Source organism: Mobula birostris, chromosome 15, assembly GCF_030028105.1.
Source record: "Mobula birostris isolate sMobBir1 chromosome 15, sMobBir1.hap1, whole genome shotgun sequence".
Taxonomy (NCBI): Eukaryota; Metazoa; Chordata; class Chondrichthyes; order Myliobatiformes; family Myliobatidae; genus Mobula; species Mobula birostris.
The window spans coordinates 24,680,643-24,706,580 of NC_092384.1; the positions used below are offsets into that span (position 1 = coordinate 24,680,643).

Consider the following 25,938-nt stretch of genomic DNA (forward strand, 5'->3'; position numbering starts at 1 on the left):
CAGGAACATCACTTAAGATGTGTCCAGAAGCATCAGTAGATGTATGTACACAGTAGTGTCTAGGCCTTTCAACATGCAAGAAGTTTCAATGAGATCCCCCCCTCATCCTTCTGAATTCCAGTGAGTACAGACCCAGAGCCATCAAATGTTCCTTGCATGATAACCCTTTCATTCCTGGAATCCTCCTGGTGAACCTCCTCTGAACCCTCTCCAACGCCAGCAATCTCCGCAGCGACTGCTTTCCGAAACCAACATATAGATAAGACTCCAGCTGCATGTGTGGACTACACCCTCTGACAGCACATTTTTTTCAATACCATTTCCCCATTACAGACAGGAAGTTGCCAAACTATAAATCAACATCAAAGTATCCAGAAGAACCGCATATCTATAACAACTATGTATTCTGCATTAATCACTGAAAGAAGTTTATTTTTGTCAAAGACATCTCCTACCTGACTTGGATATCCAAGGCATTTGAACAAGTCGTTAAAACATTTGCAATCTTAAGAATACCCTCAGATGTAATGTTATTGTCACCCAACCTGAAATAACAGAAAATTACAATTATAGAGCTCACATTGTCTACAAAATTCAAAAATAACAGCCAAAGAACAAATGATCTAGCTGATTCTCCAATTAGTTTATAATATCACATCCACAAACACACAAACACACACACTCACTCACTCACACTCACTCTCTCACACTCACACATACTTCTGTCCCTATGTGAGGAAGGAATGGAATAAATCAAGCTGAATTGAAGAAAAGTGCAACTGAATCGAGTTCTAGTATTTGGAGAACATCTCCCATTACTGTCTCATATTCTCAGTGCTAGTTAGAAAAATGCAGATGCCAAATAAGGAGGAAATAAAACCAGGAAATGTCAAAAGCAAAATAATGCATTGGTTCAGAATATGAAATAAGGTCATGATATGCTGAAAATACTCAGCATGTTGCACTTGTGGGGCGAGAAAGAGAACCAATGTTTTAAGTTGCACTTTGATCTGAAGTGTTAACTCTTTTTCCCTCCAATGGTGCTATCTGATTTGCTAAGCAATTCCAGTTTTCATATGAACAAAGAATCAGATTATATTCAATAAATATAAATTTTCCATATCTGTTACTTATTTTCTATCAATTCATGTTTTTGGGATCTGGGCATCACTGACCAGGTTTGAATAATCCGACTGCTGCTGGTACTGATTTACCTTCTTGAATTGATGAAGATGCACAATACTGTGGAGAAGGAAATTCTATGATTTGGACCCAGCAACAATGATGTAACTAGTCAGAATGGCAGGGTTTTAATGTCCCTGAAGCTCTTGACTTTTTGGACCTTGAAGCTGCAGGTTTGGGAGAAGCAGTTGGAATAGCTCAAGCAACCATTTGATCATCAGTGATGCAGGGACTGACAGTCTAGGCTGGGTGGTGGGGTGCCAGTCGAGCAGGCTACTTTGTCGTGGATGGTGACAACCTTCTTGAGAGTTGATCACGCTGCACTTGTCGAGGCAAATGGAGAGTCTTCCATTCCCACCCCCCTCCCACAAGGTGCAGATGGTGTTACTTGCCAGAGGACACAGTCATTAACTTTATCTTGTAGTCATAGTATTTGTGTGACATGATTTTCTCGTCAATTACGACATCCCAGGATGTTGATGATGAAGGACTCAACAATGCTAAGGTGGTCCAAGACACCCTGGTCAAAGCAACCTGTTAAAGCACAAGGAATCTCCCTTCCTTGAACATTCACTGCCTCCTAGCAATGCACGACAGCTGCAAGGTATCATCTATAAGAAGCAATGCAGCAGTTGCAGCAGCAGCTCCCAAATCTGCAACCCTTACTATGGCCAGCAGAGAAAATAATGGAGCGTCATTCACTTTTAAATGTTTGTGCCAGGTGATACACGCAAAGATTTATCAGCAGAAGTGTTAAATTTCATGTGTATAACATTAAAGTAAATAATATTTAACTTAAGACCATCAGTTTTGTATTATTAGAATAAAGAACACCTTGCAGCAAAAACATATAATCTTATCCAGCTGAGCAGATGAACAAACACAAGAATCAGATCTACTATGTCTACAGAGTTAGTCTGTGCATCCGTAGAAGAGGAAATGTTCCTATGGTTTTCACATGATATAAGCTCCTATCAACACAACTGTATGTTAGGTATTAACTTGGTCGCTCGAAATAGATTAAACTCAGGGTACAATTGCTCTAAACCTTGTGCCCATTTGAAGATTTCCTTCTGGGATTCATAGCCAAGATATATCACCTATCCGGCTGTCAAGTGCAATATTTTGGTGTACAATTCAATTCAGGAAAATGTATACTTGATTGATAAAGAGTCACTGATCCAGAAAATTTAAAAAATGGAGATCTTTCACTTCAATGCAATCTAAAGTTAGTAGGATCATAATGAAAGCAATAAGGGCCTGGTCGGGGCCTCCCTCACCAATTCTTCCTGTAGTTTACTTGCTATGAGGAAACGGAACGAGGTTCCTCAGTGCACTTCTATTTCACCAGCCATGTGTCCTCCACCAACATGTATCTTGCAATCTTAAAAATACCACTTACTCAATTTTTCCCAAGTGATCCATTTGAGGAAGCACGTTAAGAATCATCTCTATCCCAGCATCTCCCAACTCATTATCATGCAAGCTGGAAAGAAATAGAAAGAGGGTCAAGTGAGCAACAACAGTGGTATGCAGACAAAAGGTGAATAACTTAGCTTATTTTAGATACTTGCTTTACTTCTTCCAAGTGCTGGCAGATTCCCAGCGCAGAAGCCAAGGCGCTTGCTCCCTTCACACTAATACTGCAAGATGTAAGGCTGGAATCACAAGTTTAGTTCACATTAGAAGTTTCAAACTAAAGCAAAGTTTTAATTTAAAAACTGATTGGCAGTACATCATTGTAATGGATAAGTGCTTTACTTTAAAAAAGATCTACAGCTTTGAACAGTGAGGTCCCCAGGGTAGACTCCTTTAAGTTACAACAAAGAAAGCATCATAAGCGTTGCAAAGTCTTGTTTCTGAAGGCAAGCCCTATAAGGTCCAATCGGCAACTGCAAGAAGCTTACTGCCAGTACATGTGAATAGGTTCATACCTACGTTTGTGCCCCAAATACATTGGGAACTGGCAAATTGCAAACTTCATGGAATTTGGGTTAAGATCCCAATTTCCTTTATACTTGAATTTTTTCATAGAAATGGAGTTGCCAAGTGCACAGAAAGAAATGCCTGGAAATTGGATTGCACCCATTTTTAACATACTAAATATACTCAGTGGTTACTTTTCTTTTAGGTATTCCAGTACACCTGCTCATTAATACATATCATATCATATCGTTAATCATTCAATCATGTGGCAGCAATTCGATGCATAAAAGCATGCAGACACGGTCAAGAGGGTCAGTTGTTGTTCAGACCAAATGTCAGAATGGGGAAGAAATGGGATCTAGGTGATCTTAACCATGAGATGATTGAGTATCTCAGAAACTGTTGATCTCCTGGGGTTTCCACGCACAACAGTCTCTAGAGATGTTAGAGAATGGTGTGAAAAACAAAAACAACCAGTTCTGTGGGTGAAAATGACTCATTAATGAAAGGTCAGAAGAGAATAATCAGACTGTTTCAAGCTGTCAGGAAGATGACAGTAACTCAAAATAGCATGTGTTACAACAGTAGTGTGCAGAAGGGCAACTCTGAATGCACCACACGTAGTAGTACCACCCAACAAAGTTGCCACTGAGTGCACGTGCTCAGGTTAGCACTGATATCAAGTGAAAGCCAAAACTGGGGCTTCCTTGATTTAAGAAGATATTTAAGAAGACACTTTAAGAGGCAGTAAAAACCTAATGATCAGTTTTCATACATGCTGATGCGTATTAGATAGGCAACAACACTGACAGTCGTGTGCTGTGACTACAGAAGAGAGGTGGGAAGTAAAGGGAAAGTAGGGCAGCTCAAGAGTCTTCCATAGAAGATCTGCACCCTAAGACAGACCATGATCGTGAGCGATTCTGAGCCTCTGCAAACACCAATACCATTGATTCTCAAACCAAAGGATCTGTGAACTGCAGTTACCAACCGCTGGCAATAACATTTTACAGAAATAAAAATTACAGGGAATGATTTTCAATATATAAGCCAATATTTCTGGGAGGTGCTTTAAACGATGGAGGCTCCTCTACTTTTATCATGATGTCGACCCTATTGAACCATGATCCAATTAAGTAAATCATATACGCGGTGTGCTTTGATGACATCATTAGATGGGTCAAATACTATCAGAGTTGGAAATAATATTTGAGTTGGGGTGAATCAGGCCAGAAGATGCCCAGACCAATTTCCTGAAAGGCAGGATTTCCTTTGGAAATGAATGCAAACATGTACAAAGTCCTGTGATGTGTTACTTAATCACAAAATATAGGAGCAAATGGATGTAACTAATCCCATATCCAGGTTGCAGAGCCAAGCACTCCAGTTTCAAGGCAAACAATTATAAAAGCATAGTGTTAGCAAACCCTTACATAAGTTTCTTCAGGCTGTTGACTCTAGGAATAACTTCAGATAACGTTTGAGCAAATTTGTCCTCATACTTCCTGCTTTTGAACCTACAATTGAAAAGGCACTCAATATATATTTTTGTATTGATTTACACATACAGTATAGCATCCTTTATTAGACAGTATTATCCTCTGATCACAGAATTTGCTTTCTCCCTCTTTGGAATGCTTCAGGTTAGCTTGTCCCACACAGCCACTCTTTCCAGTCACAGGTGACACACTTACTGGGGACGGTAGTGTGAGAAGATGGATTGGGAGCGTGGTCAGTGACGGGGAAATGGAAGAGATACCCACTCTGGTTTAAATTTCACAGCTGTCTCATCTCATGTCATTGTGACCCATGTCTCAAACATGAACCGTTAATCTCCTTAAAGATAATAGCTTTGTGGCATTTGCTTCAAAACAGGCTGGTATCATATCTTAAGGACCCAAACAAATTGTTGGTGGGGAAGCAGTATACGACAATAGCAGCATTGGTTGTACTCTGATGATGGCTTCCTCTGCTTACACCAATCTATGATACAAATGAAGAGAAACAGAGGAACTTGGCCCATTTATTGAGACTTTTCAATGCCCAAAAATAAAAACATGCAGCAAATTATGGTGGATGTTACACTGGCGAGATAGTTCGTGCTCAACCAATGTGATTTAGTTGGAGCTGGTCATTCCCTGCTCAAATAGGCAGTCAGCCAATAATGCTAGCTGAAGTCACTGGAGATTGCCTTGTATCTCCCCTTTAACCAGCAGCAGTTGGTTAATGAATACCACCTTCATTAAATTTATCCTCAAGGCTTTCTCAGCAATGCAGTACGCCCCCTTCCTCCTTTAAGAAACCATGTAGAAAATAAGGCTGCTAAAGTTTATGGTTTTTTCACCTTGTGCTAAAAGCCAAGCCATTCAATCTTTCTCTGATGGATTGTTACCCTATATCAAACAAGATCAGTCCACCTCTGTTCAACTCTAATGACAGGTTATTAGCCTGAGTCATAAACTCTTGCCAAACACGCTGCCTGAGCTGCTGAATACTGCCAGCGTTTACTGGTTTCATCGCAATCCAGCTTCTGGTTAAAACAGAACCCTCCACAACATCATATCATTCACCATTTACTACCAGTTTGGCTCACAGAAATTCAAAGACAAATGCTATCAGATATGGAAAACAAGGAGGCAGCGCTACTTGCCATTTCACTGATCCCAACAAACATGCCCGGTATATTACAAGTATGGGAGGGTGCTTACCTGCTCCTGGTCAATGCACATCACCAAGAAGAGTTTGGGCAGAGCCAACTTTCAGAACTCTATCAATCCCAGTCTCGGCAGGCCAATGAAGAGAGTTGCCCAGAAATCCCCCTTTTTTCTTTCCCCTGGCATCATTTCTCTGTGCAAGGATCTATCTGGACTTAATACCATCAGGTAAAGTACTGTTACGTTGCTTTGAAACAATATTCAACACCATTGGTGTTCGGCAGAAAACAAGAAGGAAGGGAAATGATGGGCATTCAGATACTAGCAGATCGAAGTATGGCTATTGTTCTGACCAGTGAATCTTCCGCCAATCAAATCAATCATCATAGATGCTAAGAATGCAAAGGTGAAAATGGCAGGGAAGGGAAGGAGTAAATGTCAATTAATGTTATACCACAAAGTTGGAGAGTAAAGTGTGGGGGGTGCCCAACTAAATTCAAACTCCAGACAGTTATGCAAATTTTTTGCAACAGATACACCCTTTATGTTGCATAGAACCTTTGAATGGTACAGCACAGGAATCAGCCCTTTGGTCCACAATGTTGTTATTAACTAATTAAACTAGTAAGGTCTACTGAACTAGTCCCTCCAGCCTACACTAGTCCATATCTCTCTACCGTACGCACATTCAGATACCCATGCAGATTTCACTTTGTTTGAGGAAAGAATGATAACATTTTAGTGATCCTGGCTTTCTGAACATCTCGAGAGCTTGACTACCTTCAAAAGGCACCTCAAAGCACTGCAGAGGTACCACCAGCACTCTCCCCATCCACTGGCAAACCAATGGATGGACTAACATAAGAAGCTGCAGAGAGTAATGGACTCAGGCCAATACATCATGGATACATCTTCCCCAAAATTGGTAGTATTTGCAGGAGGGAAGAAAGCAACACTGATCATCAAAGATAACCACAGTTGGGCTATGCCCTCTTCTTGCAGCTAGAAGTATAGAAACCTATAGATCCACGCCACCAAGTTCAGGAACAGCTACTTCTCTTCAACCATTTTGTTATTGGACTTACTTTCAGATCCCCAAACATTTTGGGGAAGATGTATAGCAGCACTATGACCACTTTGATGAGAAAATCTGCAGAGGCTGGAAATCCAAACAACTCTCACACAAAATGCTGGAGGAACTCAGCAGGTCAGGCAGCCTCTATGGAAAAGAGTAAACAGCCGCCAACATTTTGGGCTGAGACCCTTCATCAGGACTAAAAAAATGATGAGAAGTTAGAGCAAGGCCTCACCCCACCTTCTTGCTCTAACTTCTCATCTTTTTTCCAGTCTTGATGAAGGGTCTTGGCCCAAAATGTTACCTCTTCCATAGGTAATGCTGGCCTTCTGAGTTCCTCTTGCATTTTGTGTGTGTTGCTGTGGTCATTTTGATCACTTTGCTAAAAAGCGGACTTTGTGTTGCTTTCTTCTAATTTTGTCTGTTTTTGCAAAAAATTGTGTATAATTATGATTAATTTATGTTTTTCTAGTGAATGCTACTTATATGATGCTACAAACCTGTGCAATGATGTAATTGTTCATCTGACAATAAGCTCGACTTTGACAACATACTCACAAAGCGGGCACTCAATTCCAATCCCCAGCAACAGAGGACAGAGAAAAAGCTTCAAGGATGTTCTCAAAGCCTTGAAAAGAATGGAATGTCCTTACCGCTCATCCCTGCTGCTGTAAGCGCTCAAATTGGAGGAAACGCATTAAGAATCTCAAGTGTCTCATCAGGAAGATCTGAAAGCCTGGGGAAAAGATTGAGTGGCCACTCTGGGGGAAGGTCAATGTGAGGGACGGGTCAGATGAATGAAGCAGGGGTGCTGGGAAAGGGCAGGAGCCGAGGGGACAGATGGAGAAAGAGAGGGAGCTGGAGAAAGAGAGGGAGCTGGGGCCAATGAAGTGACAGTACTGATGGAGCACAGAGTGGGCAATGTGGTAAAATTATTCTTTGTAAATAATTTTCTCTGTGTTACACTCTTCCAGACAGATCTCAGTAAGTTGAAAGAATGGGTAATGAAAGCTCAGTGAAATGGGGAAGATATCTGAATGATATTTTATGATGGTTTCGACGTGTGAATAATAAGCTAAAGGAAAGCCCCGGCCAGAGGACAGGGATGGGGAATCCTATTGCTGAGAAAATAATTTCGGACTGCAAACTGCATACCTTTGAATCCAGACTTTGGGTTGTCTAATGTCCTTTAGATTTTAGTATGAGGAGAAATGAAAAGGATGATCAAAGAGTCTGCTTAAACTTCCATTGTGACTGTTTAGGCCTTGGTCTGTGGCGTGTAACACTGGGCTTTCTGTCACACCAGCAACCCAGGATGAACGCCATGTCTTTCCCATGCTGTCAATCTAGGGTAGTGCTGGGCATGGAACAAAGGCCTGAATGTAGATTCAGATTCAGTCTGGAATGAAATTCTCAAGTGTAGGCATTGGACTCATGACTGGCAACAGGCAGTAAGGACAGACTTTACCAGCACTAATGCTGTTACCCCTTCTGGATAAAATGAACATTACTTCAGAATGACGTAACATTCACTTAGGCAAAGAGGAGTTTCTTCTCTCAAAGGGGCTTAAGTCCTTTGAATTCTTTTCCCAAGAGAGCTGTGGAGGTCAAGTCATTGAATACATGCAAGAGCAAGACAGGTTTTTACAATGTGGGGAATCAAGTGTAAAGGAGAGCAGGCAGGAAAGTGGGAAATCACGAACAGGAGCGGGTCTGCAGATGCTGGAAACCCAAAGCAACACACACAAAATACTGGAGGAGCTCAGCAGGCCAGGCAGCACCAATGGAAAAGAGTGAACAATTGATGTTTTGAGCCAAGACCCTTCATCAGGACTGAGAGAGTGGGACTTGGGCCAAGTTCAGCCATGGTCAAAGCAGGCTCCAGGGCATTACGGCACTGACTCCCATTCCCGCTCTTACCTTCCAACAGCACAAAGTGTTAGAACACTGAACATTACAGCTCTGATGTTATGTTGCTCTTTTAACCTACTCTAAGATCAATCTAACCCTTCCCTCCTATATAGCCTTCTATTTTTCTATCATCCATGTGCCTATCTCAGAGTCTCTTAAATATCCCGAATGTATCTGCCTCCACTACTACCCCCAGCAGAATAAAACCATAAGATATAGGAGCAGAATTAGGCCATTCAGCCCATCGGGTTTGCTCCATCATTCCATGATAGCTGATCCCGGATTCCACTCAACCCCATACACCCGCCTTCTCGCTATATCCTTTGATGCCCTGACCAATCAGGAAATGATCAATTTCCGCCTTAAATATACCCACGGACTTGGACTCCACCGCAGACTGTGGCAGAGCATTCCATGGACTCACTACTCTCTGGCAAAAAAAAAATTCCTTATCTCTGTTCTAAAAAGGTTGCCCTTCAATTTTGAGGCTGACCCTTCTAGCTCTGGATACCCCACCATAGGAAACATCCGCTCCACATCCACCCTACCTAGTCCTTTCAACATTCGGCAGGTTTCGATGAGATTTCCCCCCCCCCCCCCACACACACACACACAACACCCTACATTCGTCTAATTTCCAGTGAGTACAGGCCCAAAGCTGCCAAACACTACTCACATGATAACCCCTTCATTCCCGGACTAATCCTCGTGAACCTCCTCTGGGCTCTCTCCAATGACAACACATCCTTTCTGAAATACAGGGTCCAAAGCTGTTGTGACACCCTGGGAAAGGGTTCGCCGCTGATGTAATGGTCTCTCTGTACAAGCAGTGTTTGGATTATGGTGTTGTGGAATGTGAGCCACCCAATCAGGGGAGTGGGTTTTTGTGTTGTGTGAGCTGGGACCTTTGTTCAGCAGGAGAGGAAGAGAGAAGATGCTAAAGAGAACCGGTCGTAGGATTTGACCTGATAGGGGACAGTGATGTGATGGAGCAAGATGCTGCAGTCCACTGAGAATCAGCGAACATGCGTGACTTTTGGAAGGGTGAGCTCCAACTTCTGCACATTTGACTGTTCAAGTAAAATGGGCCCGTTTTTTTTTGTTTTCTTTTCTTTACTAACCCTTTAGTTAAGATTCATAAATATAATTCCCTTAATGGTATGCAGCGTGCTGTCTGTTATTTCTTGGCACTGAATTGTAACAGGGTAGCAAATTACACAGCATCCACACAAACCAGGTTTGGGGTGGGAAAGGGTTTGGCGGGACCACAGTGCATCTTCCCTAGACGCACGTAGCCAAGGAAACCAGGTGGGTTTCACTGTTGACACTATTCCAAGTGAGGCCTTATAAAGGCTCAGCATTAACTCCTTCCTTTTATATTCTATTCCCCTTGAAATAAATGTCAACATTGCATTTGCCTTCTTTATTACAGACTCAACCTATAAATTAACCTTCTGGGAGTCTTGTACGAGGACTCCTAAGTCCCACTGCGCCTCTGATGTTTGAATCTTCTCCCCATTTAGATAACAGTCCATACTATTGTTCCTTTTACGAAAATGCGTTATCATACATTTCCAAACACTGTATTCCATCTGCCACTTTTTTGCCCATTCTTCCAATTTATCTAAGTACTGCTGCAATTGCTTTGCTTCCTCAGCACTACCTACCCCTCCACCTATCTTTGTATCATCCACAAAGCCATCAATTCCATTATCCAAATCAATGACAAACAATGTGAAAAGTAGCGGTTCCAATACTGACCCCTGTGGAACACCATTTGTTACAGGCAGCCAACCAGAAAGGGACCCTTTTATTCCCACTCACTGCCTCCTGCCTGTCAGCTATTCTTCTATCCATGCCAGTATCTTTCCTGTAATGCCATAGGATTTTTATCTTGTTAAGCTGCCTCTGTGGCATCTTATCAAAAGCCTTCTGAAAATCCAAGTAAATGACATCCACTGCCTCTCCTTTGTCCACCCTGCTTCTTCTAAAAGAAATCTAACAGATTTGTCAGACAAGATTTCCCTTGGAGAAACCATGGCACTCATTCCTGCTCCCTGACACTCATGGACCTCTGGCACACTGCTCTTGTCTTCCACAGTGAAGACTGATGCAAAGTACCCATTGTTCATCTGCCAGTCCTTTGTCCCTCATTACTTCACCACCAGTATCATTTTCCGGTGGTCCAATATCAACTCTCACCTCCCTTTTACCCTTCATATAACTGAAAAAACTTGCGGTATCCTGCTTTATATTATTGGCTAGTTTGCCCTCATATTTCATCTTTTCCCTTCTTGGAGCTTTTTTGTTGCCTCTTGCTGGTTTTTAAAAGCTTCCCAATCATCCAACTTCCCACTCACTTATGCTACCTTATATGCCTTTCCCTTGGCTTTTTTGTAGTCCGTAACTTCCCTTGTCAGCCGCAGCTGCCTACCCATCATTTGAGGACTTTTCCTTCCATGGGACATATCTATCCTGCACCTTGTGAACTATTCCCAGAAACTTCAGCCATCTCTGCTCTGCTGTCATCCCCACCAATATCCTCCTGTAATGTACCTGGACAAGCTCCTCTCTCATGCTTCTGTAATTCCCTTTATTCCATTGTGATACTGATACATGTGACTTCAGCTTCTCCCTCTTAAATTACAGTATGAATTCAATCATATTATGATCACTGCCTCTTAAGGATTCCTTTACATTAAGCTCCCTAACAAGATCTGGATTATTACACAACACCCAATCTAAGATAGCCTTTCCGAGTAAGGAAAAGCACAAGCTGCTTTAAAAAAGCCACCTCGTAGGCATTCAACAAATTCCTTCTCTTGCAATCCAACACCAGCCTGATTTTCCCAATCCCCTTGCATACTGAAGTCCCCCATTATAATTGTGTCATTACCCTTACTACATACGTTTTCTAGCTCCCTTTGCAATCTCAAACCTGCATATTGGCTACTATTGGGAAGCCTATATACAATTCCCATAATGGCTTTTTTACCCTTGCAATTTCTTAGCTCCACCCACAAAGATTCAACATTTTCTGATGCTACGTCACCTCTTTCTAAAGATGTAATTCCATCTCTTACCAACAGAGCCACACCACCGCCTATGCCTTCTTGCCTGTCCATTCGATACAAAGTATATCATTTGATGCTAAGCTCCCAATTGTGGCTTTCTTTCAGCCACGACTCAGATGACCACAATGTCATACTGACTAATCTCTAATTGTGCCATTAGTTCATCCACCTTATTCCGAATGCTATGCACATTTAAATACAGCACCTTCAGTTCTGCATTTTTTACCCTTTTGAATTTTGCCTCAGTGGTGCAATTTAACTCTTTGCTCTGTCTGCATTTGTACCCAATAATTGGCTTGTCTTTCCTTACATTCATGTTACACCTATCATCTACTTGCAAACCTGTTGGCTCACCCTCAACTCTATCATCCTGGTTCCCATCCCCCTGCCATATTAGTTTAAACCACTCCTGGCAGCTCTAGTAAATCTGCCCACAAGAATATTGGTCCCCCTCGGACTCAAGTGCGACCCGTCCGTTCTGTGCAGGTCCCAACTGCCCCAGAAGAGGCCCCAATTATCCAGAAATTTGAATCCCTGTCCCCTGTTCCAATTCTTCAGTCACCTCATTCTATTGCTATCTGCACTGTCGCATGGTACAGGCAGTAATCCCGAGATTACTACCCTTGAGGTCCTGCTTCTCAGCTTCCTTCCTAACTCTCTGTATTGTTTATTAGGACCTCCTCCCTTTCTCTACCTATGTCATTGGTACCAATAAGTACCACGACTTCTGGCTGCTCACTCTCCCTCTTCAGGATATTGTGGACACATTCAGAAACATCGCAGATGGACCCTGGCAACTGTGAGGCAAACTACTATCCGTGTTTCTTTCTTACATCCACAGAATCGCCTGTCTAACCCCCTGACTATAGAATCCCCTATCACTGCTGCCTCTTCAGTTCCTTACCCTTCTGAGCCACAAGGCCAGACTCACTGCCAGTGGCATGGCCACTGTTGGGTTCCCCAGGTAGGACATCCACGACCCCCCCCCCCAAACAGTACTCAAAATGGAGTACTTATTCTCTACAATTTCCACCATCTCCAATGGGATCCCACCAAACACATCTTTCCCTCCCCCGTCTCCCACTTTCTGCTTTCCGCAGGGATTGCTCCCTATGTGACTCCCTTGTCCATTCGTCCCTCCTCACTGATCTCCCTCCTGGGACTTATCCTTGCAAGCGGAACAAGTGCTACACCTGCCCCTACACCTCCTCCCTCACTACCATTCAGTGCCCCAAACAGTCCTTCCAGGTGAGGCGACACTTCACCCGTGAGTCTGTTCGGTGCTCCCGGTGCAGCCTCCTGCATATCGGTGAGACCCAATGTAGACTGGGAGACCACTTCACTGAGCATCTACACTCCACTCGCCAGATCAAGTGGGATCTTCCAGTGGCCACCTATTTTAATTCCACTTCCTATTCCCATTCCGATATGCCCATCCACTGTCGTGATGAGGCCACACTCAGGTTGGAGGAACTACACCTTATATCCCATCTGGGTAGCCTCCAAACTGATGGCATGAACATCGATGTCTCGAACTTCTGGTAATGCCCTCCCCCTCAACATTCCCCACCCCCCTTTCCCTCTCTCCTCTTATCTCCCTGCCTGCCCATCGCCTCCTCTGGCCCTCCTCCCACCTTTTCTTTCTTCCATGGCCTTCTGTCCTCTTCCAACAGACTCCCCCTTCTCCAGCCCTGTATCTCTTTCACCAATCAACTTCCTAGCTCTTTATTTCATCCCTCCCCCTTCAGGTTTCACCTATCACCTTGTGTTTCGTTCTCCACTCCCCCCAACTTTTAAATCTCAGCTTTTTTTCTCCAATCCTGCCAAAGGGTCTCAGCCCTAAACGTCGACTGTTTACTCTTTTCCACAGATGCTGCCTGACCTGCTGAGTTCCTTCGGCATTTGGTGTGCGTTGCTTGGACTTCCAGTATCTGCAGACTTGTACCTGATTGGATTACTTATTGTTGAGAGGGACGCCCGCAGGGGTGCTCTCCACTATCTGATGTTCTCCCTTCCCTCTCCTGACAGTCCCCTATTTATCTGTCTCCTGTAGCCTTGGGGTGACTACCTCCCTTTAGCTCCCGTCTATCACTGCTTCACTTTCCACAGAAGCTGAAGGTCATTAAGGTGCATCTCCAGTTCCCTAATACCGTCTTTAAGGAGCTACATCTCGATGCATCAGGTGGAATGTTTCATGTACCCACCAACCTCTGTGTAAAAAAAAACTTACTTCTGTCATCTCCCCCCCCACCTTCCCCTTATACTTTTCAACAGTCACCTTAAAGTTATGCCCCTCATATTAGCCCTTTCTGCACTGGGAAAAAAATCTCTGGCTGTCCATACAATCTATGCCTCTTATCATCTTGTATACATATTAAGGATAATTTTGCAAAGGTTCATTTCTGGTCTAGAGGATTACTCAATAAGAACACCAATCAGCCTTTCTCATCCAATTCACTCCAGTTCCAAATTTCCAGACTTGTCACAGAATGGTAAGCATTATCTCGCCATGTTGATCTCTGTTCCTCATTCGCCAGTTTCTGTTCCCGTGGACTAGAAACTTCTCACCAGGAATGCAGCTTTGAGAAAGTTAATCCCTTGTGACACCCAGGCTGACAGAGAGACTGCACTGCAGGGGGAACTCCACAGCTCCGACAGCATCTTTGAAGAGGAATAAACAGTCGCATTTCGGGCCGAGACCATTCACCAGGATCAGGTCCCGATGAAGGGTCTCAGCCCAAAACGTCGACTATTTATTCCTCTCCTTAGATGCTGACTGACCTATTGATTTCCTCCAGCATTTTGCGTGTGTGGCTCTAGGTTTCCAGCATCTGCAGAATCTCTTGTGTGACTGCATTGGAAAAGCCAGGCTCTCAAGTATATGCAATGACAGAAACAATAAATTCCTGCTGTAGGTTATCTGCATTTACTTACACTAAAATTTCTAAATTCTTGCAAGTGCCCAAGACTGTAACACATTCTAGGTCCAAGGCACAACCTCCAATATCTACAGACGCACAGCTGGTTCCGCTGTTTATAACAAAAGTTAGAACAGTTATATCTGCTGGTGTCAGCCTGAAGTTACGCAGCTCAAACTTGTATCTTAACTGCGATGCCACATCCCTTGCCAGGTCACAGTTCTGTGTCTCATACACACAGTGGCAGAGCTCGATGATTTTTGGTCCAGTGAGGTTGGTGGTGGCCAACTTCTGCAGATTCAGTAAGATGGCCTTCTGCTTCTTTTGCACCCACATCTCGTTCTTGTTTGCCAGGATGCTGAGGAACGACTTACACTTTTTCGAAGCTAAGCCAGACAGAAATATGTGAACAGCATCGGTGAACTCATTCTTTGCATCATTCCTCCAGGTCCATTTAGATTTAAGGTAAAACTTGCTTTTTATCATTTGATCAGTTGTCTGGTTGTCAATCATTTGATGAAGTGCAGCCAGGAACTCTTGGAGTGTCAGGTGGATGAAGGCATATCCATTCTCTGGGTTGTGGTCGATAGTTTTCACTTCAAATGTAGAAAGAAATCCAAATGAGGAAGCAAATATGGTGACCTTCTCAGAAAGAAGGTCTTTTAAATAAAACACAGACTTGCTCTCCTGCAGCCCTTTAACTGCAAGATTGCACAATCCATGAATCTCTTCTCTGTATTTGTTTAGCAGCATGTTTTCAATCTGACCATGGGCCTCTGTATTCTTGGCATCCTTGTTTAAAAAAACCGTTAGCATCTTTATGTAGAATTGTGTCATTGTATGAGGTAGCTTGGGTTCTAAAGGGCTTTGAGAAAACAAGTGCTCAAGACAAAGGAAAACAACCCAGCACAAGGCAGGGATGTAGCACATGTTTAAAATTTTCCCATTCTTCTGTAGGTGAGAGATAGACTTATAATTGTGTTCCGTGTCTTCAAAGAAATGACTGGCATATTCTTCGATTTTATGTTGGTTAAACCCTGAGACTTCCCCTACATGGCCCACAACATCCAAAGGTAAGCAGAGAATGTCCTTGGGCCTGGAAGTTATGAGAACTGTGCATCCAGGAAGCATCTTCCCAGTAAGCAGGCTGGAAAATAACTCTTCCACTGATAGTTGTGCATTGGGGTTGCTATTAACAGCCGAAGTACAGATGGAGGCTTTCGCTGCAAACTCATCAAAGCCATCGAAAATAATCAGAACCTTCTGCGGGTTTCCTACTATAAACCTAAATACAGCGAGGGCACTCCTTTCTGGTTTGAGGAACAAATCGAATAACAAAGTCTTCAGATCAATGTTCCTATTGATTAAGTTCAGTTGACGAAACTCAAACAGAAATACATACTGAAATTGACTGATAGTTCCTCTAGTCCACTCATAGCAAATTTTGTGTACAAACTTGGTCTTCCCAGTTCCTGCTTTTCCCAGCAGGATATTGACTTTGCAATTGGAAATGAGTTTATTGTTGAGAAACTCTGCTAAGTTTGCAACTGTGTCCTCGTTTTCCTCAATTCCATGTGGACTGAGCACATCATCCCGGCTAGCGTCTATTCTCTCTTTGAGTTTGGTCACATTTCCGTCCTTCATGTTTAGACTCCGAAAAGTTTGAGCAAGGGTGACTTGTTTCATTTTCTCTTCTTTTGCAATTCTGGCTTCGTGTTTCTGCAGGATAGTCTTTATCATTAATGTTCTGTAATCCTCAGCAGAATCTGTCAATGGAAAACAAATAAACTTTTGGAAATTGAAAACTGATAACTACTTACCCATGGATTTAAGATGATCGACTCAGTAAATATGAATGGGGAAATCAATAAAGTAAAAACTGAGCAATCAAATCCCATGTTCATTTTTTTAATAAGCTAACAATCTCTAAGGAGGAGGAAAATGAAATCAAAAATCATCAAAATATTCTGATGTTAGCTTCAATTACTACTTCATCTTTTCCCTTGGTTGAAAATCTATCTTAAAAGTGTTAAAAATTGGCATTTTTTCCCTCTCGTAAAGCTCTCTACAAGGTGGTAAAAATTCCTGGAAATGACAGCTCTGAGCAATTTTCTACTGATTAGAAACTGGAGTTCAGTTTGGAGTGAAGAAACAGTGATGATGAAACGGTTGTCCTATCAAGAGGGTCTAGATACTGGGAGTGCGGGTCTGTATTCCTTGGAGTTTAGAAGAATGAAAAATCTCATGGGAGCTCGCAAGGCTAAACATTGAGATGTAAGAATGTTTTAACTAGTGAGAGAGCAACAAAAAGGGGGACATTCTACAACCTTAACTTAGAAGTTAATGGCACAGGAATTTCATATCTCAGAGAAAGGTGAATCTCTGGAATTCTCTACCTGAGGGTGGTGGAGGCCAGATCATTAGATGGTTTTGCCACTGAAAACCTTATCTCCTCTTAAAAGTCTCTACTGTAAGCAGAACAACACAATTTCCCCCATATTACAAGGACTGGTTCCCCTTGATACCATCCTGGTAAGAAATTTCCTAGGTCCTGACATCCACCTTAAAGTGTGGTGCCCAAAATTATACATAGTGTTTTGTAAACATAAAATGTAATCTTCTACCTGCCCTAACTCATAAAGCCACAGGGTCGTAGAACACTACAGAACCAAAACAGGTCCTTCAGCCAATCTAGTTCATGTTAAACTGTTATTCTATCTATTCCCACCAACCTTGCCCTGGACTATAGCCATCCATACCCCTCCCATCCATGTACTTATCCAAATTTCTTTTAAATATTGAAATCAAACCAGCATCCATCACTTCTCCTCACTCTCACCACCCTTTGAGTGAACAAGCTCCCCCTCATGTGCACCTTAAATATTTCACTTTTCATCCTTAACCTATGACCTCTAATTCCAGTCTCACCCAACCTCAGTGGTAAAACCCTGCATGCACTACCCTATCAATACTCCCATAATTTTGCATACCTTTATCAAATCTCCCCTCATTCTCCTAAACTCCAGGGAATAAAGTCCAAACCTACTGAACCTTTTCCTATAACTCAGGCCCTCATGTTTTGGCAACATTTTTGTTAATTTTGTCTGCACTCTTTCAATCTTACTGATACCTTTCCTCTAGGTAGGTGACCAGAACTTTACACAATACTCAAATTCAGCCTCACCAATATTTTAAACAACTTCAACATACACATCCCAACTCCTGTACTCAGTACCTTGATTTATGAAAGCCATTTTGGCAAAAGCTCTCTTTATGACCCTGTCTACTTGTGATGCCACTTTCAAGAAAATCACTTCAAGGAATTAAACTATTAACAAGGAAAACAAACAAATTTGATTTCAAAGGACAAGGTTAAAAGAGACCTGAAATTGCCGGCAAGTTCAAATATTCTTCTCCTGACGGGTACAGAATTTGGTCCATTTCTGTAGGGTCAGGGTTAAACACAGCTGGGGTTCCCTTGGTTGAGGAATCTGATTTGTGGATGGCTGTTTCCCAATAATTCCCTGTAAAAGGAAAAGGAGTTTGAATTTCAGACTTAAATATTCAAGAATCCATTATGAAAATCTTGATTAATACTGTTAGGATTATGACTTCAGTTCCCTATCATCTCTGAACACACAAATGATGATTTCCAGAGCATTGTACCTGCATCCTGGTCCAGTTTTGCATTCCTCTGAGTGAGAAGGCAAAAAAAAAAAATGGGTGGATGGTTAAAAAGTCAATCTCAGTCAGTGGAGTTAAATACACGATGAGGTCACATCAACATGTTGTACCTGCCTCGAAAATTCACTCTATTGACTTTTCACTCCAGTAGAGATGAATTCCTAGCCAATAAACTCTGGAAACTTCCTATTTTCTCTGTAATTAATCCAGACATCACATCTACAGTGAGACAAGCAAGATAATGTTTACAGTCCGGACTATGCGCTCCATCAAAGGGCCACTGAACACGTGCCTATTATTCAACCAGCTGCATGCTAATCAATTTCGCTGCTGTAGAGGTGTAATCCTGCAGCTACCTGGGCACTTCATCACCTTGTGAAGTGTCACAGATTTTCAAGCAACACACATCAAAGTTGCTGGTGAACGCAGCAGGCCAGGCAGCATCTCTAGGAAGAGGTGCAGTCGACGTTTCAGGCCGAGACCCTTCGTCAGGACTAACTGAAGGAAGAGTTGGTTAGAGATCTGAAAGTGGAAGGGGGAGGGTGAGAAGACAGGAGGGGGAGGGATGGAGCCAAGAGCTGGACAGGTGATTGGCAAAGGGGATATGAGAGGATCATGGGACAGGAGGCCCAGGGAGAAAGACAAGGGGGGGAAGTCCCCAGAGGATGGGCAAGGGGTATAGTCACAGGGACAGAAGGAGAAAAAGGGGAGTGAGAGAACAAATGTGTGTATAAAAACGGATGGGGTACGAGGGGGAGGTGGGGCATTAGCGGAAGTTAGAGAAGTCAATGTTCATGCCGTCAGGTTGGAGGCTACCCAGATGGAATATAAGGTGTTGTTCCTCCAACCTGAGTGTGGCTTCATCTTTACAGTAGAGGAGGCCGTGGATAGACATGTCAGAACGGGAATTGGATGTGGAATTAAAACGTGTGGCCACTGGGAGGTCCTGCTTTCTCTGGCGGACAGAGCGTAGATGTCCAGCAAAGCGGTCTCCCAGTCTGCCTCGGGTCTCGCCAATATATAGAAGGCCACATCGGGAGCACCGGACGCAGTATATCACCCCAGCCAACTCACAGGTGAAGTCTCGCCTCACCTGGAAGGACTGTCTGGGGCCCTGAATGGTGGTAAGGGAGGAAGTGTAAGGGCACATGTAGCACTTGTTCCGCTTACACGGATGAGTGCCAGGAGGGAGATCGGTGGGGAGGGATGGTGGGGGACAAATGGACAAAGGAGTCGCATAGGGAGCGATCCCTGCAGAAAGCGGGGGGGGGGGAGGGAAAGATGTGCTTAGTGGCGGGATCCCATTGGAGGTGGCGGAAGTTACAGAGAATAATATGTTGGACCCGGAGGCTGGTGGGGTGGTAGGTGAGGACCAGGGGAACCCTATTCCTATTGGGGTGGCAGGAGGATGGAGTGAGAGCAGATGTGCGTGAAATGGGGGAGATGCGTTTGAGAGCAGAGTTGATGGTGGAGGAAGGAAAGCTCCTTTCTTTAAAAAAGGGGAACATCTCCCTCGTCCTGGAATGAAAAGCCTCATCCTGAGAGCAGATGCGGCGGAGACGGAGGAATTGCGAGAAGGGGTTGGCACTTTTGCAAGAGACAGGGTGAGAAGAGGAATAGTCCAGATAGCTGTGAGAGTCAGTAGGCTTAGAGTGGACATCAGTGGATAAGCTGTCTCCAGAGACAGAAAGATCTAGAAAGGGGAGGGAGGTGTCGGAAATGGACCAGGTAAACTTGAGGACAGCGTGAAAATTGGAGGCAAAGTTAATAAAGTCAACAAGCTCAGCATGCATGCAGGAAGCAGCGCCAATGCAGTCGTCAATATAGCGAAGAAAAAGTGGGGGACAGATACCAGAATAGGTACAGAACATAGATTGTTCCACAAAGCCAACAAAAAGGCAGGCATAGCTAGCACCCACATGGGTGCCCGTATTCAGATTTTCAAGATTGTTCATTGAATGAAGGTTTGTCAAAACAAACAAGATAGCTTGATTGTAATTGGAACATTAGTTCCATATGACGTGAGGTGAGCTCCTTATCATATCGAATCTCCAATGCAACACAGGCATGTAGGCTTGTGTCAAGTAACTTCCACAGTTCTATCTATTCCCAATGCTAGATTCCAGTGAAGCGTATAACTTCACATTATCTTTAGCCTCTCCATTCTACACATTACCTTTAGCCCTCCTACTTACCAATTTTTGCTTTTTTCACTCTAGAAGGATGATGGTTCTTTATTTGGCATGGCAATCGTTTTCTTCCTCTCCGTAAAGTAACTGAAACTGTATAAAATTGTTAATCAGAGTACAGCGATCAGAACAAGTGGAATTATTTAAATAACTAGCAACTACTTCAAAATTGGTCATGTACCCTGTTTTGCACTTTAATTAAGTACTAATGGAGAAATACACAATTCACAACATGTTTTTGATTTGGTACAAGTAAAATTCAGAAAATATCCCAAATTAGGTCTCAGCCATGCTCTACAGTTGCACTTTGATCTCTTCATTTTATAAAGTTGTGAAGACTTGAGTGTAAAGTCCAGGCTAAGAATCTATTGTAGCGCTGAGGGAGTGCTGGATGCTGGAGGTGCCAACTTTCTTAAGTAATCTTAAAGTGAGACCCTCTCCAACCTCTCAAGTGGATACACAAGCTCCCTTAGAATTGCTCTGTGGAAGAGCTTGGATTTTCTCCCTAGTGGTGACTAATGTTTAACCCTCTGGCAATATCAGTCAAAAAAGCAATGAACTGAACAATTCGCTCTGCATTTCTAAACACATACAAGGGTTTTGTTTCTTTGCTGTGGGTCTACCACTTGGCAGTAGCTGTGGATCCTGGCTAAGGCTGGAAATGTTCACCAACTATGATGTAACATTATAAAAGGAGATGAATATTAGCATTATCATATGTACATTGAAATATAGAGTGAAATATGTCATTTGTATTCAATCAGATCAGATGGCAGCACAGAGCCCTGTGGGCAGCTGATGGAGTAACATCGTTTTAGATTGCTCCTACCCTATTTACTTTATTGTCTCCTACCAGTTTTTTTTTAAAACCTTATTATAATATTTTAATACTGCTCTACTATGGCTGGGAAAAGAGCAAAAGCTTCTGCAAAAGAAAGAGAAACAGAAAATGAATCCCCAGTCACTTTGGATTCAATCAGTGACTTCCTTAAACGGCAAAAATCTGAATTTCCCGAGGAGTTTCAACGACTTAATGACAAATTGGACACAATCCAACAAACTTTAACTGAGCATGAGAACTGAATTCAGGAAAATACTGCAAAGCTGGTGACACTTGAAGAGGATCTTGAAGATACATTTAAACTCTGCAAAGAGTTATCCTTATCCAATGAAAAAATGATGAAAAGCATTATCAGTCTAGAAAATAGAAACAGGAGAAATAACTTGCGAATTCTGGGTCTTGAGAATCAACTGAAGGCGTTGACCCTACGAAGTTCTTTGCAAACTTTCTGAAACAGCTATTCCCTGTTCTATTCACTTCTGAGCCGAAGCTCGATTGAGCATATTGCTTGCTGGCTTCAAAGCCATTGCCATCGGCAGCGAGACCCAGGTTGGTCATTCTAAGTTTTCATGAATTTCATATTAAGGATCTTTCAATTCGCCATGCCCGTCAACAAGGAATGATCGATTTCCATAGTCATAAGGTCAGATTTGTGGAAGATTATTCGCCTGAAGTTATGGCTGATTATATGAAACATAAAGAAGTTATGTCGGAACTTTATAATAAAGGATTTAAACCACCCCTTTGGTTTCCTGCCTGTCTGAGTATTGTTTTGAAGAACGGATTGTGAAAAAGAATAAAGTCAGTTGAAGACACAAAGGAGTTTTTGAAGGATGAAGTCTAAAACTGCTATATTTCTTATTTGATCAATTTTTTTCCTCTGTTAATATGAATTTGAAATAAGGTTCCAATAAGCTTACATTTTTGCTGTTCATATATTGTCTTTTGCTATATTTTTGATACTATTTTATTATATCCCTTTTTCAGGCTTTATTTTAATATAGCTATCTTTCAATTTGTTTAAACTTATCCTTTTATATTTGCAAATACTGAGTTATTTTCTTTTTATGTTGTGTCTTGGTAAGGACATAGTTGACCTTGTAGGATCGGAGTTTCTGTCAACAGGATTTTTTGGGGAGGGAACTTAGTTCTTAGCTCGCTGACTGTCTATTGGTCAGCTTTCTTGCTTTAGGTGGGGGAGGGGCTAGGGCCTATTTTTCGCTGGGAGCTGTGTTGGGTTGATTATATGATTGTCTGTTTGACTACCTTACCTTATGGTTTGCTTTCTAGTTTTAATAACTTATGGCCAGATCTTTTAATTACATGCTGATTGGTACTTAAAATGGTTCAAAATATTAACTTATTTAGTTTGAATGAGAAAGGGCTGAATCACCCCATTAAACAGAACATAATGTTTGCTTATATTAAAAAATTAAAAGCACCCATTACTTCCTTGATAGCTATTGCTTTTTTACTCGGTGGAAGTATATGCAATTCCATTCTTCGTTTAATGCAAAATCACATGGAGTTTCGACTTCTGTAGGTAATACTTTCCTTTGTTCAGCATAAAGTTGTTTCTGATCCTAATGGTCAATTTGTTATTGATCAGGAAGTTTAGACAGTAAGTTGATTGTTTTTGCTAATGTATATGCCCCCAACGTGGACGATCCAAGATTTTTTGAACGTTTATTTTCGTTTTTGCCAGATTTGTCTACTTACTCTCTTGTGATGGGAGGAGATTTTAACTGCTGGTTAGATTGCTCATCTGTCAAACCAGCCACACTTAATAAATCAGCTTTGTTTATCCAATCCTTTCTAACTAAATGTGGTATAGTTAATGCTTGGCGTTTTCTTCATCCGACGGACAGGGAGTATACTTTTTTCTCTGATGTCCATCTTTCTTATATCAGGATTGATTATTTTTTTATTGACAGTCAAATGATTCCATTGGTTCAATCGATCGAATATAAAGAGATTGCTATTTTTGACCACTCTCCTGTACTCCAGTCTTTAAATCTCCCTGGTCCTATCCCTATGAGTAGATTTTGGCGATTTAATTTAACTCTGTTATCCGATGAGTACTTTTTAAAATTTATGGAGAATCAAATTATTCCTTTTTTGAAGAAAATACATTGGAAGAGACATCTAGTTTTATTATATGGGATACTTTTAAAGCATATATCCGGGGTCAAATTATTTCTTATACTGCAAACATCATTTAAAAAGCTAACAAAGAGGGAAACGAACTAGCTAATCAGTTAAAACAACTGGACCGTATATATGCTTCGGTACCCGATCCTGGAACATATAAGAGACATACTGAAACCAAAACTAAATATGATCTTCTTTTAACATATCCAATTGAAAGCCAGCTTTTAAAAGATAGAAGTCAATTTTATATTCACGGAGATAAATCTGATAAGCTACTGGCTAATCAATTGAAGCCATTTATAGCCAATCGGCAAATTAAAGAAACACTTAAAATTATTGGGGACTTGACAACTGACCACCTTGAAATTAATGACACTTTTAGGGAATTTTATTCTAAATTGTATAGTTCTGATTCTGTTAATGATAATATTTCAATGAATAATTATAGATCAATTAACTATTCCTAACCTTTCGATAGATGATCATAGGCAATTGGATCAACCCATTTCCCAGGAGGAAATTGCTCAGGCTATTCCAGAACTGCATTCTGGGAAATCTCCAGGACCCGATGGATTCTCTGGAGAGTTTTATAAGGCATTTTCCTCCTTGCTTATACCACACTTATGTTCTACGCTCACAGATTCCTTTAAGGTAGGAAGATTACCACAGTCTCTTTACGAAGCTTCCATTTTGCTCATTCTCAAAAAGAATAAGAATCCTACTGAATGTTCTTCCTATAGACCTATCTCTTTACTCAACTTTGATACTAAAATTTTATCTAAAGTGTTAGCTCGCAGACTTGAAAATATTATATCTTCTATAGTTTTGGATGATCAGACAGGATTTATTAAAAATCAATATTCCCATTTTAATATACGGCATTTGTAAAATGTTATGCACTCTCCATCTAAGGAAATATCGGAATGTGTGATATCTTTGGATGCAGAGAAGGCCTTTGACAGAGTTGAATGGAATTATCTATTTACATCCTTAGAAAAATTTAATTTTGGACCTAATTTTATTCATTGGATTAAATTACTTTATTTATCTCCCTCTGCTTGGGTTCTTACTAATCTTCAGAATTCTAAACCCTTTAAATTCCAACATGGAACTAAACAAGGTTGTCCTTTCAGCCCTCTGCTTTTTGACTTGGTATTAGAACCCTTAGCAATTGCTTTTCAAGAGTCTAAAGAGATTACTGGTATTTTAAGGAGAGGTACTATCCATAAAGTCTCGCTCTATGCTGATGACTTATTGCTTTTTATATCTAATGTTACAACCTCTTTACCATCTGTGTTCCATTTACTGACTAATTTTAGTCAATTCTCAGGATATAAATTAAATTTACATAAGAGTGAACTGTTTCCTTTAAACAATTTAATACCAACTGATATTAACCTTCCTTTCAAAATTTTAAAAAACAATTTACGTATTTAGGAGTAACAATTACTAAGAATTATAAAGATTTATTTAAGGAAAATTTTTTAACTTTAATGAATTATGTTAAAAAAACACTAATTGGTCGCCTCTCTCTTTATCACTGATTGGCCAAATTAATTCTATTAAAATGAATATCTTACCTAAATTTATATACCTGTTTCAAGCTGTGCCTGCTTTTACTCCTAAATCTTTATTTGACTCTTTGGATTCAATTCTTTCTTCCTATATATGGAAGAATAAAAAAACCTCGTATTAATAAAGCTCACCTTCAAAAAAAACCAAACAGAATGGAGGCTTTGCCTTACCCAATTTTAGGTTATATTACTGGGCAGTTAATATATGAAATATTACGTTCTGGATATATTACACTAACCATGAGAATTGCCCTATATAGGTTTCTTTGGAAGTCAACTCTGTTGTGAAATTTTCCATTATTTCTTTACTTGGATCCTCACTTCCTTTACCTTTAAATAAACTAACTGACAATGTGGTGGTCAAACATACTTTGAGGATTTGGTTACAGTTTAGAAATCATTTTGGTTTGTTGAGATTCTCCCTCTCAAGGCCCATCTTTTCTAATTGTTTTTTTAAACCATCTTTAATTGACTTATCTTTTAAAGAATGAGATAGATTGGGTATTAAACAATTTCAGGATTTGTTTGATGGAGGGAATCTCTCTTCTTCTGTGCAACTTTCAGTGAAATTTAACCTTTCCAATACCCACTTTTTTCTATACTTACAGATTAGAGATTTTTAAAGATCTCAATTACATACATTTCCTACAAGTCCAGATAAGAATATAATAGATACAATTTTTAATCTGAAGCCCTTTGACAATGGTTCAGTATCTTACATTTATGGTCTGCTTTTGGGACTGAAAAAGGCCTCTTTAG

General features: G+C 41.3%; 1 protein-coding gene across 6 annotated transcripts in view; it reads right to left on the reverse strand.

Annotated features, from left to right (window-relative positions):
• Window positions 1-25,938, reverse strand: part of nlrc5 (NLR family, CARD domain containing 5) — a 218,189-nt gene that overhangs the window by 155,046 nt on the left and 37,205 nt on the right. For all 6 annotated transcript variants that reach the window (XM_072279467.1, XM_072279466.1, XM_072279468.1 and 3 more), the window contains exons 4-10: window positions 20,620-20,706; window positions 18,124-18,264; window positions 14,757-16,506; window positions 4,542-4,625; window positions 2,757-2,840; window positions 2,585-2,668; window positions 456-545 (exon numbers count right to left, since the gene is read on the reverse strand). In XM_072279467.1, the coding sequence (XP_072135568.1) occupies window positions 456-545; window positions 2,585-2,668; window positions 2,757-2,840; window positions 4,542-4,625; window positions 14,757-16,506; window positions 18,124-18,264; window positions 20,620-20,706 (2,320 nt within the window). The remainder of the gene's footprint in view (window positions 1-455; window positions 546-2,584; window positions 2,669-2,756; window positions 2,841-4,541; window positions 4,626-14,756; window positions 16,507-18,123; window positions 18,265-20,619; window positions 20,707-25,938) is intronic.